This window comes from Ursus arctos, unplaced genomic scaffold, assembly GCF_023065955.2.
Source record: "Ursus arctos isolate Adak ecotype North America unplaced genomic scaffold, UrsArc2.0 scaffold_13, whole genome shotgun sequence".
Lineage (NCBI taxonomy): Eukaryota > Metazoa > Chordata > Mammalia > Carnivora > Ursidae > Ursus > Ursus arctos.
In genome coordinates, this window is record NW_026622797.1 from 60,972,813 (window position 1) to 60,986,760 (window position 13,948).

The 13,948-nt window shown below is 34.8% G+C and overlaps 1 protein-coding gene across 2 annotated transcripts in view; it reads right to left on the reverse strand.

Moving 5' to 3' along the window:
• Positions 1-885: 885 nt before the first annotated feature.
• Positions 886-13,948, reverse strand: part of UFL1 (UFM1 specific ligase 1) — a 32,535-nt gene continuing 19,472 nt past the window's right edge. For both annotated transcript variants that reach the window (XM_026511786.4, XM_057311181.1), the window contains 9 exons: positions 13,547-13,667; positions 11,102-11,218; positions 7,924-8,041; positions 6,598-6,764; positions 6,387-6,517; positions 4,736-4,816; positions 4,369-4,454; positions 3,657-3,837; positions 886-3,072 (listed from right to left, as the gene is read on the reverse strand). In XM_026511786.4, coding sequence (XP_026367571.1) covers positions 2,854-3,072; positions 3,657-3,837; positions 4,369-4,454; positions 4,736-4,816; positions 6,387-6,517; positions 6,598-6,764; positions 7,924-8,041; positions 11,102-11,218; positions 13,547-13,667 — 1,221 coding nt within the window. In that variant the 3' untranslated portion in view covers positions 886-2,853. The remainder of the gene's footprint in view (positions 3,073-3,656; positions 3,838-4,368; positions 4,455-4,735; positions 4,817-6,386; positions 6,518-6,597; positions 6,765-7,923; positions 8,042-11,101; positions 11,219-13,546; positions 13,668-13,948) is intronic.

Genomic DNA, 13,948 nt, shown 5'->3' on the forward strand with positions numbered 1-13,948 from the left:
TGTTTTGAAATAAGTCTCTCTTGGGTTCTATTTATTTTTTTGTTAAGTGTGGTCTTCAAGGTAGAACAACTTGTGTGAATCCTTAGGCCATTTTAATGGCCACTTTAATAGTGGTCCCAGATTTCTGTGGAAAATGTATATCTCAGAGGAGTTTATGTGTGTTTCTTTCATCTCCCAAACACTGGGGTAAAGGCTTCATTGGTAGTAGTCAAGGAAAGCAAATCTTCCATTGACCCCACTGTCTACCCAACTCACATGTTAGTCCTTGATAGAAATAAAGTCCCATTTGGCCCTGGGTCAAGTAGCATTTCTGGGGAAGGAATGAACTGTTCCTTCTCAGTCTATAGGCTGCACTATCACTGTTGCACTTTGGTGCTTTATGGTCTAAAACATAATCTCTAAAAAGTTCAGGAAGGTTCTATTTTCAGGTTAAGCAACTTCTACACTTATTATTCTGATTCAGTATTAATGTCTTTTCTGAAAATTCACTGTGATTTTGATAAGATATGCCACTGTTCACTGAATCCTTCTGATGGCCAGGGGTGGGTTTCCCTTGACTCTTCAGAAACACATGGTCTGGAGACGGAAACATGAACACGTTATTCAAATATCTCTATCGTATCTGCAACAGTAGGAAGTAGCAGATACGAGAGTACAGCTGCACATTTGCTGAAATCCAGCGAACTGAAAATGATTTACTAATGAATGGCAAACATTCAAGGAATGAGGTAGGACTATGGAACGATTTTTGTGTAAGAAAAATATAACAAAATCTTTGAAAAATGTTCAGAATAAGAATTTTAAAATGTAAATCCGTTACATATAACACAAGCACAATGCATTCTAGTAATTAAAATAATGGAAGCTTCAAAGTACCACAAAATGTAAAAGAAACAGGCAACTTTATTTTTAATAACATTCTTAAATCTGCCCACCAGATCATAATAGATAACCATTTAAGAATTTTTATTTTATCGAAATTAGAATTTTACATACAAAATCAGCTAGATAACTTTATTTTCAAAAACAATAAAAACTGTTCTCATTTACTGTGGAAAAATATGAACTATTTTGATAAATGAAAAAAATTAATGTGAACAAAACAGAATCGTTTTCTTTTTATTTGCTTTTGTCTCTCCTATTTTTATTCCTACAAATTAAGAAAGTCAGAATGATTTTATTTGCTTCATTGTCTATGATCTAGTTTGACACAAATGTGGATTACTTTGGTATCTGCTGAAACATAAATGAGAAGGTTAACACTGATAAAACATTAGGCTGGGTGTTCAATATTTTGAAAATTGAATAAACAAAACTAACTGGAGTTTGTGGTCACAGAGGATTTGTCATTTTTCTTCCTTTGCCCATATGAAAATACATTAATAGAAAATTACCAAAGGAAAAACATTTTTAAATTTATGTTACATTCCTATCAACTTGAATAATAATGCTCAGTTAGCATTTGTATCAAATTCTTTCACTCAGTCTTAATACGTTGTTAGAGGTAGACTGAAATTTTATTCAAACATTTTGAAACAGTTTTAAATGCCATATAAGGAATTATATAAAATAGTACTTTTTTGATACTTGAGATTTAATTATCATATTCAAAATAAATTTCTTTTTGACATATAATAAACTGTTGCTTAAAACTCATTTGCTTGAAACTATTACTCCCAAGGAACTATTTGTTAGTTTTAACTACTAACAGTCTTTAGAAGACAAGAATACCTATTTTCTTTCTTTTTTTTTTTTTTAAAGATTTTATTTATTTATTTGACAGAGACAGCCAGCGAGAGAGGGAACACAGCAGGGGAAGTGGGAGAGGAAGAAGCAGGCTCCCAGCGGAGGAGCCTGATGTGGGGCTCGATCCCAGAACGCCGGGATCACGCCCTGAGCCGAAGGCAGACGCTTAACGACTGCGCCACCCAGGCGCCCCAAGAATACCTATTTTCTTATAAGGATTTTCATTTGGAAAAAAAAATAAAGTTCCAATGACTTCGATGCACTTATGGATCCTCCTGTAACAAAGAATTAGGTGCCAGAGTGACCACTGATATAAAAAAAATAATATTTAGAAATGAAAACTAGGTTAAAGAAAAATACTTGTATTACATTTTTAGTTATTCTAATGTTAAAATGTGACTTATACCTCTTTAGAAGTAACTTTTACTTTTTCTCTCACTCGTTAGCATCTTGCATTAGAACAGACCACAGCAGTGTATGGGCCCCTCTGGTATTCTGCACATGTAAAGGCATCCCCTGAAACCCCCAACCACATAAAAGTTCACTCTTGGGGGATATGGGAGGCCCTCTATCTGCCAGAAATAAGAGCAAGGGCTTAGTAATAAAAATTTTTTTTTGCAAATTTCTGTATTTTAGGTTTGAATCACTATTAATTTTAAAATCCACGATTTTTATTTTCGACACCGAAGGGTTTTCTTTCCCTCTTTAAAAAAACCATGACCATATTTTAAGTTTCTGCCTAATATGTATATAAATGTAATAATGTCACCTGAAATCTAACAACACAATGAATGAGTCCTTTTCTAGAGAAGAAAGATTTCATAAAATTTATTCTTCATTCAGCATCTGAAAATAACCTGAAATGGTAATTTTTAGAATTATAATGTGAAAACAAGTCTTCCATGGTTGAACCCAATTTACAAAAGTTTCACATTTTTCTAAGATTTACACTGAATGCAACACTACTGTTTAAACTGAATTGTGTGTGTGTGTGGGGGGGGTGTTATTGGGGAGAACCGAGGCTTGTGAAGTGAATAGTTTTTGGTAACCACTCACCTTAAACTTTGGGAAAAATGTTTACTATATGACAAAAGTAAATTAAGATCATTACTCTTCTGTCACAGATGATTTCCTGGACTTGAGAACAAGGTCTTTAATGGCTGAAGAAAGTTCTTGAAGCTCTTTACGAGTAGTATTGGTGATATCTTCTTGTTCTTTGTCTAATTCATCACTCAAGGGATCATCTCCCTGTCCAGTCTTCTTATTTTGACTAACTAAATGCTTTACAACTAAACCCTGATACTTTACCAGAAGAGTATGCTGATCCTGTGAAAAGAGAAGAAAAATTAACAAACGTGATTTAATTTTCTGTGGAATAAGCCGGATCCGTTCCACCAATACACAGTGAAGGTCTTCATCTTTACAAATCACTGGCCATGTTAGTAGAAAGCTGAATCCAGCAAGGTCCTTGCTGGCAAGGAGTTTACAGGTTAGGGGTAATAAAACATGAATACAGATCATTTTAATGTAAACTGACTAAGCTACCAGAGATTAAGTCAAAGTGATATGGAAGTTCAAAGAAGCCAGATTCCTTTTCGCTGACAATTTCTCAGAAGGATTTGTGCAGGGTAAGACTTTTGGAACTGGTCATTGAAGGACAGGTTAAATTTGCATAAGCTGAAATGGAAGACTTCTTTTTACCATAGATCTTACATAGAATCCCAAAAGATTCTTGAGCTATGCTGAGTTTTTAAAAATCAATCTTCTGATTCACTGTTCACATTCTTGGAACAGGAAGTCATATTTAATATGTGTTGTGCCTTATTGTTCATGATGATTCAAACCTATCCATTCAACATATGCAGAATCTAAAAGCTTTAAAAGTTTCAAGTGCATGGAAAATGTAATACCTCTGGAATTTTACTATTAAGAAAAGCAATGATCTGTGGGACACATCTTCCGGGTGCATGGAGCATGCTGTGGGTTGAGAACTGAAACAGAAGGACTGCTGTGAGGTGCAGAATAAGAGCAGGGTCTTCTGTGACTTTTAGCTGTTCAGCCAGTGCTTGTCGGTGCTGGAACAGTATCTGCCTAAACAAAAATAAAATCACAAAAACACATTCTCATATTTTAACAAGCTCTCACCAATTTTAGTTCTTCCCTTCTGTATTCATTTTTAGCTTCTCTAGTTTAATTATCTAGCTCCATAAGCATCTTAAGGGACATTTTAAAAATGAAATATAGACATACTAAACCCTAAAAGGTGTGGATAAACTAATATGTGAGAAAATGACAGAGAAAACTACATAGCAGGGATCCTCAAACTACTTTTTATTTTGAACTGTTGGGGATCAAACAGAAGTGCACTGATGTAAGATTTCCTGTAAAGAAGGTCTCAAAGCTAAAGTTCCCAGGCTTGATCAACTCTGGGATTAGGGAACCTTGCTACCTTATCAATACTGGTCAGAGAGGGCCACTTATGTATTGAATATGCTCGAAGGTATGCAGCCATTTGGATACAAACATTCTCTGTGCAAGATTCAGATGGTCAAATTCCAACTTCAGATATGAAATATCACACATCTAGGAATTTAATAATAATATAGATTAATTCAATGTTACCTTTCCCTTTTTTTGTCTCCCCTTTTCACCATAATATCACAAGCTTCTGCTGCAGAATCCAGACAAGAAAGAAAGTCTTCTATGCTCTGAAACGGTATTTAATGCCATGATTTACTTTTATTAACAGGTTGCCTAAAGAAATGCAGTCACTTAATAGTTTTATAATTTTACCCCAAATACAATTTTTAAAAAGGTCATTTTGTTGTTAAATTTGAAATTGTGATTTAGGATAAAGAGGATAAAATGTTCCCAGCCTGTTTTCCCCCTTTACCTCCCAAAGAGATTGTTTACATTTATTCTGATAAAAATCTACTCAAAGATCACAAATTCTAGCCCCATTACCTAAACAGAATCAAACGTTACTTACCTTTTCATTCAGAGAGCTGTGGAGTTTTGTGAGAGCTACTTTGGTTTCTTCTGATAATTTACTTAAAATTTTTTTTCTTACCTATAAGGGGAAAAAATTCTTTTGGGATTGTGACTTTGACATGTGGTAGATATAAGATCAAACAAAAGAAAACAAAGTATATTTATTACTGTAAGAGAATACTGAATGGAATTTATCTTTGTTTCTGAATTTTAGCTTTCAAACTAGGGACAAAAATATGCTAAAAACAATCTAAAATCAGAGAGCTAGCCAATAGCCAATCAGCCAATCAGGCTAGATATAGCCCTGCTTCTCCCTTCCGGCCCAGCAGCGGAAGAGGAAGACTGGGGGGGAGGGGCAGTGCAGAGAAAACCATTCATCTAGTGGGGAAAAGAGAATTGGGGTAAGAAGCTACTCCCTCCTTTCCACTGGGGTAGGAAGAATGTTTTTCCCTAATGCCAGATGAGGGGGTTCCCACTCATAAGTTCCAGAATGCCTATAAACTAGGGAACTTGCTCCATGGATGGCGGCTTGTTATACTACACGGTGTGTAGAATCTTTGCAGCCCCCCTTTCCACATAGATGTGTCCTGTGAAATGTGGTGGCATTCCTGACCAGAGTCTGATGGCCCTACTGAGTGTGAAATTTCTGGTGGAGGCCTAGTGGAATGGTTTGGCTGGTAGGTCCTGAAAGTTACAGTGAGTCTTGGAAGAGAGGGAAACATACTGACTCGCTGTCACGTGCCACACCAGTTCTTCTGTAGCCCCTGAAGGGCACAGGACTGAACCCCATGTGTTTCCCGCAGCAGAGGTTGGCACACAGGCAGGATACATGGAACTGTCCAGGTAGCTGGAGATTCACTGCTCAAGCTGAGGAAGGGAAGGGGGACAGTACTTTGCCAGGGTAGGAGGGAGAATTAAATGTATCTCTGGAGGTTTAGGGGGAGGTCCTTGCTATGAGAGGGAGTCACATGCTAAAAGACAGCCCCCAAATGGGGCAAGAGACACATCATGAGGCCACAGCACTGGGCCTAGATCATAACCAGTGATATGCAGTCACTCCTATGAAACACTTCTGCCTCCTTCATTTTTCCTAAATCTCCAACTTGAAGTGGATCTATAGGGATAGAGAAGAAGAGGAGGAGGAGTGTTAGGGACAGATCATACCTTTCCTTCTCTAAGCAACTGGGAGCCATAGCTCTATCTTACATTTTGAGAGAGGAAGAAATGAACTTTGACTTTAGTTTGAGATTAACATTTTAACAAATAAACTGCAATTCATCTAAATGTTGAAATGAGAATGGTGTCACTACATGAAAATGACTGTGAAGTTATGGAATCTTGCCAGAACACTGTCAAGGGATTGGCAACTCGGCAGGAAAAGGGGATGTGACATAACAATAATTAGGAAAAGTAATTAAGCATTATTCCAAATTAATTAAGTAATTAAGCATTCCAAAGTAATTAAGCATTATTATTTTCAACAGACTGGTTTATCACCAATTTAAACTAAAAATCTGATGGATTTTTTCACCCTAAAAACCCTTTCCTATATTTTACTTTCCTTTTGACTACTTCTAATGTGAGAAAATAAAATATGCTTTTATTTCAAAACATAATACAACAAGAATGCAAGAAAATCACTATCATACTTCACTTGTGATGGCTGCAGGATCGTCTACTGCCATCATTAAATCCGAAGCTAAGAAGTTGAAAATGAGGTTAGTGATATCAGTGCATACTGTCTTCAGCAAGTGCTTTGTAAGAGCGGCCTGTGTATCATCTGGAAAACAAAGGCGCTTTATTAAAATGAATGTCCAGGAACAATGACGAAAATCAATGAAAAAACACTATTAAACATACCTGTAAAGAACTTCACCCCCTTTTCAAATAGCCGAATATTATTGTATAGGTTTGAAACCTCTTCTTGCAAGTCCTTGATTGTGCGCTTTCTACCAGTTCCAGAGGCGGAGGAAGTTGAAGACATGAACACTGAACGTACCACCTCGAGGTAAGTTTTATTAAGAGGTCTGTGCACAAGATGAATATATTCAGTTTATTAAAACGTACTGGGTTTATACATGTAAGAACTTTTGCTTCTATGGAAATAAGCCTCAAGAAAATACCTCTACAGTTTTTAAACAAATAAGATTAATCTGGAGAATAGTTCACAAGAATTTGCACTCTAATCCTAGGACTTATAACTTAAATGCATTATTTTTCCCCACTTTAAAGTACTCAAAATTATTGCACTAACGACAGTAAGAATAGCAGTAACAAAAGCTTTAATTCAAATACAGTCCGAAGTCGTTTTTAAAAGTTAATATGGAGAATGGGACATAAATCTGTTCTCCATTCTTAGGAATAATAAATTCTAAATTTCTAAAGTTCTATAGAACATAACAGATCAAAAACTTTTTTAAAAAACGTTTTATGCTCAACAACTTCAGAATAGGTTATTTTAAGTCATGGCAAATGGTTAGTAGTAACTTATCTTTTTACATATGAAAAATAGGATTATGTACTGTATTGACGCACAAAACATATTCAGTGAAATGAAAAAAAAATCTCACTACAAAAGCTATATTTCTAAATTCAAAGTTAAATGGCTGGGCTCCTGGATTGCATTTATAGGAGCTTACACACTGGAACTAACTTGAGGGAAAATCATGTTAGTTAGTAATGGTCAAGTTATACACAATTTCTTTTACTTCTGTATAAAAATAAATTTAGCTTGGCTCAATTACAAGCTAGTGCTGTCCAAATTTGTTCTCTGAACACAGTTTGTACTTATTTCTCCCTAAAAGTGCACTGTTTACGCTCTGTCAAATCTAGATAGAAAATGGTCTTTTCTTTCTTTTAGATGTTACTTTTCACGCTATGTCAGAGAGCAGCCAGTGACTGGTGCTGGTGTTTTTCTCCCAACTAGGACTGAAACATCAGTGACCAGCGATGCTTCCACACTCTCGCCTGATTTCCCACACCGCCTCGCCCAAAGCACTTACACGTTTCTTGAACTGAATAGCCTCTAGAGGTAAACAAAATCCGGAATTTGGTGGCTAGATTAAATTCTAAGCTTTGAAAAGAAAGACCTAAAATCTATGTTTTCCATGATGTTGGGGAACCTTTTATTTAATAACTCATTGAATTTCTATCATAAAACAGAAAAAAATATGTTTTTATACTTACTTTATTAAGTACTCAGCCAGTTCAGAAATAAATTCCTCAGGGGCATCTTGTATGTGTTTTCTTAAAACATCTTCAATCTCATCTTGGAACATAAAAGTGATCTCTGGCTTCTTCTTTCCTAGAGTAGAAATGCACAATAGAAAAATATCAGAAACATAAAGCAACCTAAAAGCAGACAAGGTTCATTAACATATTTACTAAGACGGTAATTCATTCTCCACCTACCATAAAGACTCTGACATTGCCAGTGTCAGATAGCAATAACCAATGAAAACAATTTTAAAAATAGGATATATAGTAGCATTTCTTTTTGAGTAATAATTTTCTGACTTTATTTAATGACTGTTCTAATGTCAATCAGAAAATAGTAAAGATGATTTTCCCCCAATCTAACTTGGATGATGCAAATAGTGGCAAATCAAAACCATTGACTGGATGGAAAAAAATCTTTTAAGAAAAAGATAACTTCTCTTTGTTGAACAAGGTATACTGAGCGGAATTTCCTTCTTTACAAACATGAATAGTTACTAAAAATCAAATCATCCTTATAATTTACAGAAGATCTTCAGGAAGAGTCTTTATACTCATGTGAACTACAACTTCAGGAAAATTAAGCTAAAAATTGTCTTTTGGGAAAGGCAAAGATGAAAAAAGCCTCATAATTTTACATTCATCATTTATTTTTCTTCTTACAAAAATAATTCTATGCCAGGAAAAATCTGTATGCAGCTACTGTAATGGAAATACTTGTTAAGTGTGGAAATGTCATGCCCTCTCACTGACTTGGATAAGCACCGGTTGCAGACAAGGAAAGCTAACAATATTTCCATTATTCATATTATAAAAATATAGAAGTGATTATTTCCAGCTAAATTTGGTTATTGTAAAACCTTAGACATAAAAATAAAAAAATAGTAAAATAAATAAAATAAAAACTAGTTCAAAAATCAGTCTTCACTATGTGTCATGATCTAAGTAAGTTGACATCACGGCTTTAGAACAGACGGACATGTTAGAACAGACCCACTATCCTCTCTTCTTGAGATCCGCTATCCGTTCCTGAACTTTCACATTACATAGTTTCTGCTTTCTCTGTTTGCTTCCTGCATGCATTTTACAAGTTATTAAATTATATTTCCATCTAGTCATCTTTCACACTGAGTTGATGCTATATTTTTGCTGAGAACCTAATTATATCCCCCATTTCAGAGATTATAACACAACCCCCTTTCAAAGGCATTGAAATTATGTCTTTTTAGGTAGAATGGTTTTACTACCTTTATAGCCCCTCTCCATAATCTGTGCGCAAAAGGAGTATCACATGCCTCATTTAACAATTAAGGCTACAGATATTAGAGAAGTATTTTTTGAAATGCCCCTTCCCTCCCACCCCTGGTATATCTGGAGAATAGAGAAATTCATTTATCAGTGAAAAATTAAAACCCACATAGGATAGTCTTAATACTATTTAAAATAATAACAGGGCTAGTAGTTTCTATGGAGATAGTTTTAATTAATACTGTTTTATGCATGTTGAGAACAGTAGCTATTTTTACCTATGGTAGAATACTTTAAAGTTAGATCTTAAGCAATGATGCTATCACTAGTAGTAGCACATTAACAGCTGAAGCCGTGTCACCTGATACCCACACCTCCCAGCTCTGGCCCATACATAACGAGCTCGGGGGAAGAGGTAAAATGAAAATTTCAAATTATTATCATTTCAAGTTTTCTTCTCTTTTTACCGGGGAAAAGGAAGAGGGAGGTATCACAGTTTCATTAAGTAAATTTATTTAAAACACAAATGTAAAAGAATCATAATTTTACTTAGAAAAACTAACATGTCTCTTGTTGACTTAACAGTACCAAATGCTAACAAGTCTCCAAAAAGAAAGATGCATATACTTAATTCTCCCCCTTAGATAGAAGCAACCAACCAATTAGATGTTACCATAAAACTTAAACATGCATAAAATCAATGTTTCCTACTTGAATATGCAGAAATCCACTTTTTATAAAACTTCGTCATTTGTTTTGTATGGCAGTGGGAAACCATAAAAATGACCACGCAAGCTGAAACTGCAAGGTGTTCTTAACAAACAATGGGAAAACTTATGATTGTTCTGTGGTTTAAAAAAAAAAAAAGTCTGTGAAAACATTAGGAGCTCTTACTGTTGGTTATAATGTAAAGGAAAATGAAAAAGAAAACTAATACTTCTAATTTAGTATACTGTAATTTAGCTCCTCAGACACACTGGGCAACAAAGTATTTTATTTCTTTGTAAAAAAAAAATATCAAAAATAGTCTGAACAGTGCTTGCTTTCTTCTCATGCTGTAACTTACAATCCAGAGCAAGCATCTTTTCTATGCCTTGGCAAGTTGTCATACTCCTTTTTTAACTCTGGACCAGCTCACAGCATTTTAGCCTTTGCCCTTTCAATGTTGTGAAACATCTCTGAGAATTCCTTTAATATGAAGTTTTCTGCCAACTACACACCCTCTAAGACATTTTCATCCTTCCTGTCACAAGCACTTTCCCCGTTTACTTAAATGTGCTTTACCAGGCTCCTGTGGCTGCATACCCAGTCTCCTGAACAGTGGCAATGCCAACATTCCCACAGTCAGCTAGTTTTTCTCGAATACCCTTTACTCTTGATTCATATTTTATTTCCAGTGTTATCACCTTTCATTTCTCTGCTGCATTTTCATCTTTGTTGGCCAATTCCCTTTTGATTATCCATTTTGCAAAATGTCATATGGATTCATCACTGGGAGACAAGGAGGCAACATAACTACATGGGTTGTTGTCTGTGCATAAAGTGAAGAAGAGACGCACAGTGATCAATCCCTGACAGACTTTGAAATAAGTGATGTGACTGTCACAGCTCGTGATGCACGTGTATTATTTATGTGCTGATCCATGCACTGAGGAGCCAGCAGCAATGTCTGTACTTGATGCAATTACTCACTGTTAATACACCCTGGTAACCAGAAGAGGAACCGTGTTGTTGGGGGCCTGGTGTCATCAACTAAGCTGTGGTAACTGAAATTCGCGTCCACTCAAACTGTGCGAGGCAAGGACTCCTTGCATAAGCATATAGATCTAACGGAATGCATCTTAGAAAGTGTTTACAAAATCACACACATACAAAGGAAGAGTAAAATAAAGCTACACACCAGTGTGAGATGACTCATCATCACTCTCCTCTTCTTTTCTTCCTTTCTTCTTGATTTTTTTAATTTTGTACTCTCTGGCATTGCCGCCACCGCCTCCTCTCACACTTCCACTGCCCTCTGGTGGAAAATGATATTAGTTAGTATTACCTAATCCTAAATAACCATTTTTAGAAAACGATGACACTATATTGTCATATTTAACTTTACAGAAGAACAATAAAAGCCAAATAAACTTTCAGCTGCTATTTAAGGTGGGAGGTTTTTTTTTTTTTTATTACAGCAGAAGTTTTGTGATTCAGTCAATAAAAAATATGTGAAATCTCTTGAATTTGAGCAACTCATTCAGACAGCTTACCTAATCTATAGGCAGTCTCTTCCCCAGTCTCTTCTTCCTTCTCTAGATACCTCTTTTCTATAGTTTTGTCTGACTTTTTCTTGGCCAAACCCATTCCTTTACTGCTTCTTCTACCTTCCCCAAAAGAAATGTGCCCTCATTTGCTCATCTCTGTTACTACAGCCTCGTCAATATCCCGTTACGGTACTTCACAAGTTTAATTACCCTTGTTTTTGTCTTTTTGGTTGAAAGATTATATTATTCATGTTTACAGGAGACATCCTGAGTCTCCCACCACCCAATAAGACAATGAACTTCTTGAGAACAGGGAGCATGTCTCACTAATGTTTGTACCCATTAACAGGAGCTCGATAAATGCTGACCATGAATATTAAGTTGGAAGAGTAGAAAAATATAGTTATCAATTACCTATTGGCTACAGAAAGACTAAAAAAATACAAATTATGAGACAAACCAAAACACTGTAAATAAAAGTAGTATCACTGAGGTATTTCTCTGCTATTACATATTTACATTTAAAGTATCTATTCAACAAAATAGAATACTTATCTAGTAATGGGATTGAAACACTGAAAAATATTGAAAATATATTTCTTCATAAAAGATTCATTTTTCAATAAAGTAAAATGACATACAAACTACAGATCTTTTTCTAAATTCTAAGTACAACTCCTTCAAATTTCATCAGGCCCTATAAGTTCTATTAATTTATTTTCCCTTGCTTTTATGATAGAAAAATACAATTTCCAAAAGCATACATTTGGCAATAAATTTCTTATAGGGTTTGACATCATTCCATGCACTATACCTCAACTATTATGATAGTACCTATCATTGAGATGATGACCAGATGACTCTGAATTTTTAGAAGGAAATAAAACAGACTAGCTATTCTGACATAAGTGCAACCAACTGATTAAGGTGAATTTATAAGCATATCTTCAAATAATATGCTAAAATAGGCATGGTTGTGAATTCTATGATTTACTGGAGTATAGTTTTCCCAGAAAAATACAGAGAAATTTCAAGTATCAAAATTGAAGATCATGTAGAAAAAGGTTTTTGAAGAGGAAAGAAACAATCTCAAAGTAGAAGTAAATTCCCACAACAAAGAAAAATGAAGTTTTTATAACACATCTTCAATATAGCTGTATTAATGAAACATGCTGAATCTCTAATTTCTTTAACTCTGATATAGCACTAATAAAATTGTTCCTACTATAAAAAGTATGGAGAACACATGTTAATTTCCAAATGCTATACCTGTGCTACCTAGAATAATTTCCAGCAACTCTTAATTACAAAAAGAAAAAGAAAAAGAAAAAGAAAAAAAGAAAGAAAGAAAGAAAGAAAGAAAGAAAGAAAGAAAGAAAGAAAGAGAAAGAAAGAAAGAAAGAAAGAAAGAAAGAAAGAAAGAAAGAAAGAAAGAAAAATGAGATCTTCTTGGGAAATTCATTCATTCAATAAATATTTATACAACACCTAAAATACACCCACAAGTGCTCTAAGGACTAAGGAAACAATAAACAAGATGGACAAAGTTTCCAAACAATAAAATGCAAGACAGTGATAAAAGTGATACAAAAAGACTGGAAGATATGATGGACAGTGACCATGTCTACCATTCCAGGTAGTGAGGGAGGCCTCTCTGAGGAACTGACATTTCAAGCTGAGTTCTGAATGACGAGAAGAAATCTGTTACCTGAAGTTCAAGAGACATTCAGGTAGATGGAATAGCTAGTGCAAATGCTTTCAGGAAAACACAAACTTGCCAAATTTGAGAATTAAAAAAAAAAAAAAAGGCTACTGGGCTGGAACACAGACGATAAGGGGACAAACAATGCGACATGGGCCAGGTCATGAAATTAACTTAGCTCTCACGAAATAAAAAAAAAGAATAAGTAATCCCTAATATTTCCATTTTCATAATCAAAATTTAATTCATTAGCAAAAGATTTGACTAATATTAGCAGTTAAAGATGAATCAACCACATAAAAGGCCCTTCAAAGAGCCTAATAAATGTAGAGTTCACTGCAACAAATAAACAAAACTCATCTTTGAATCTTCTTGATTAATAGTGATTTATTACCTGTTGCTTTTCTCCTTCGTTCATCTTTTTTATCCTTTTTACTTGTATTAATACTTTCTAAAATGGAGACTTGTTTCAGATCTTCTTCAGTGATTAAATGAACGGGATTATTTTTCATTTCCTGAAATAAAACATGCTTTTCTTGGTAAGCAAAAATATATGGCATTACAGAAAGTATAAAATAAAAGTTATTTACATACTCAATTATTTATTACTCATCCTAATTATTCTTGTTTGATCTCATTGCTAAGAAGAACTATAGAGCTTGGTCCAACAGTTGCCACTCTGAGACTATTTATCCTTGCCAAAGATCAGTCTCTTCCCTTGCTGTTCTTGACTTTTTGAATCTGTGATCAAATAATGAAAAATCCTATCTGGTCCCTGAGAAACTGATCACACATC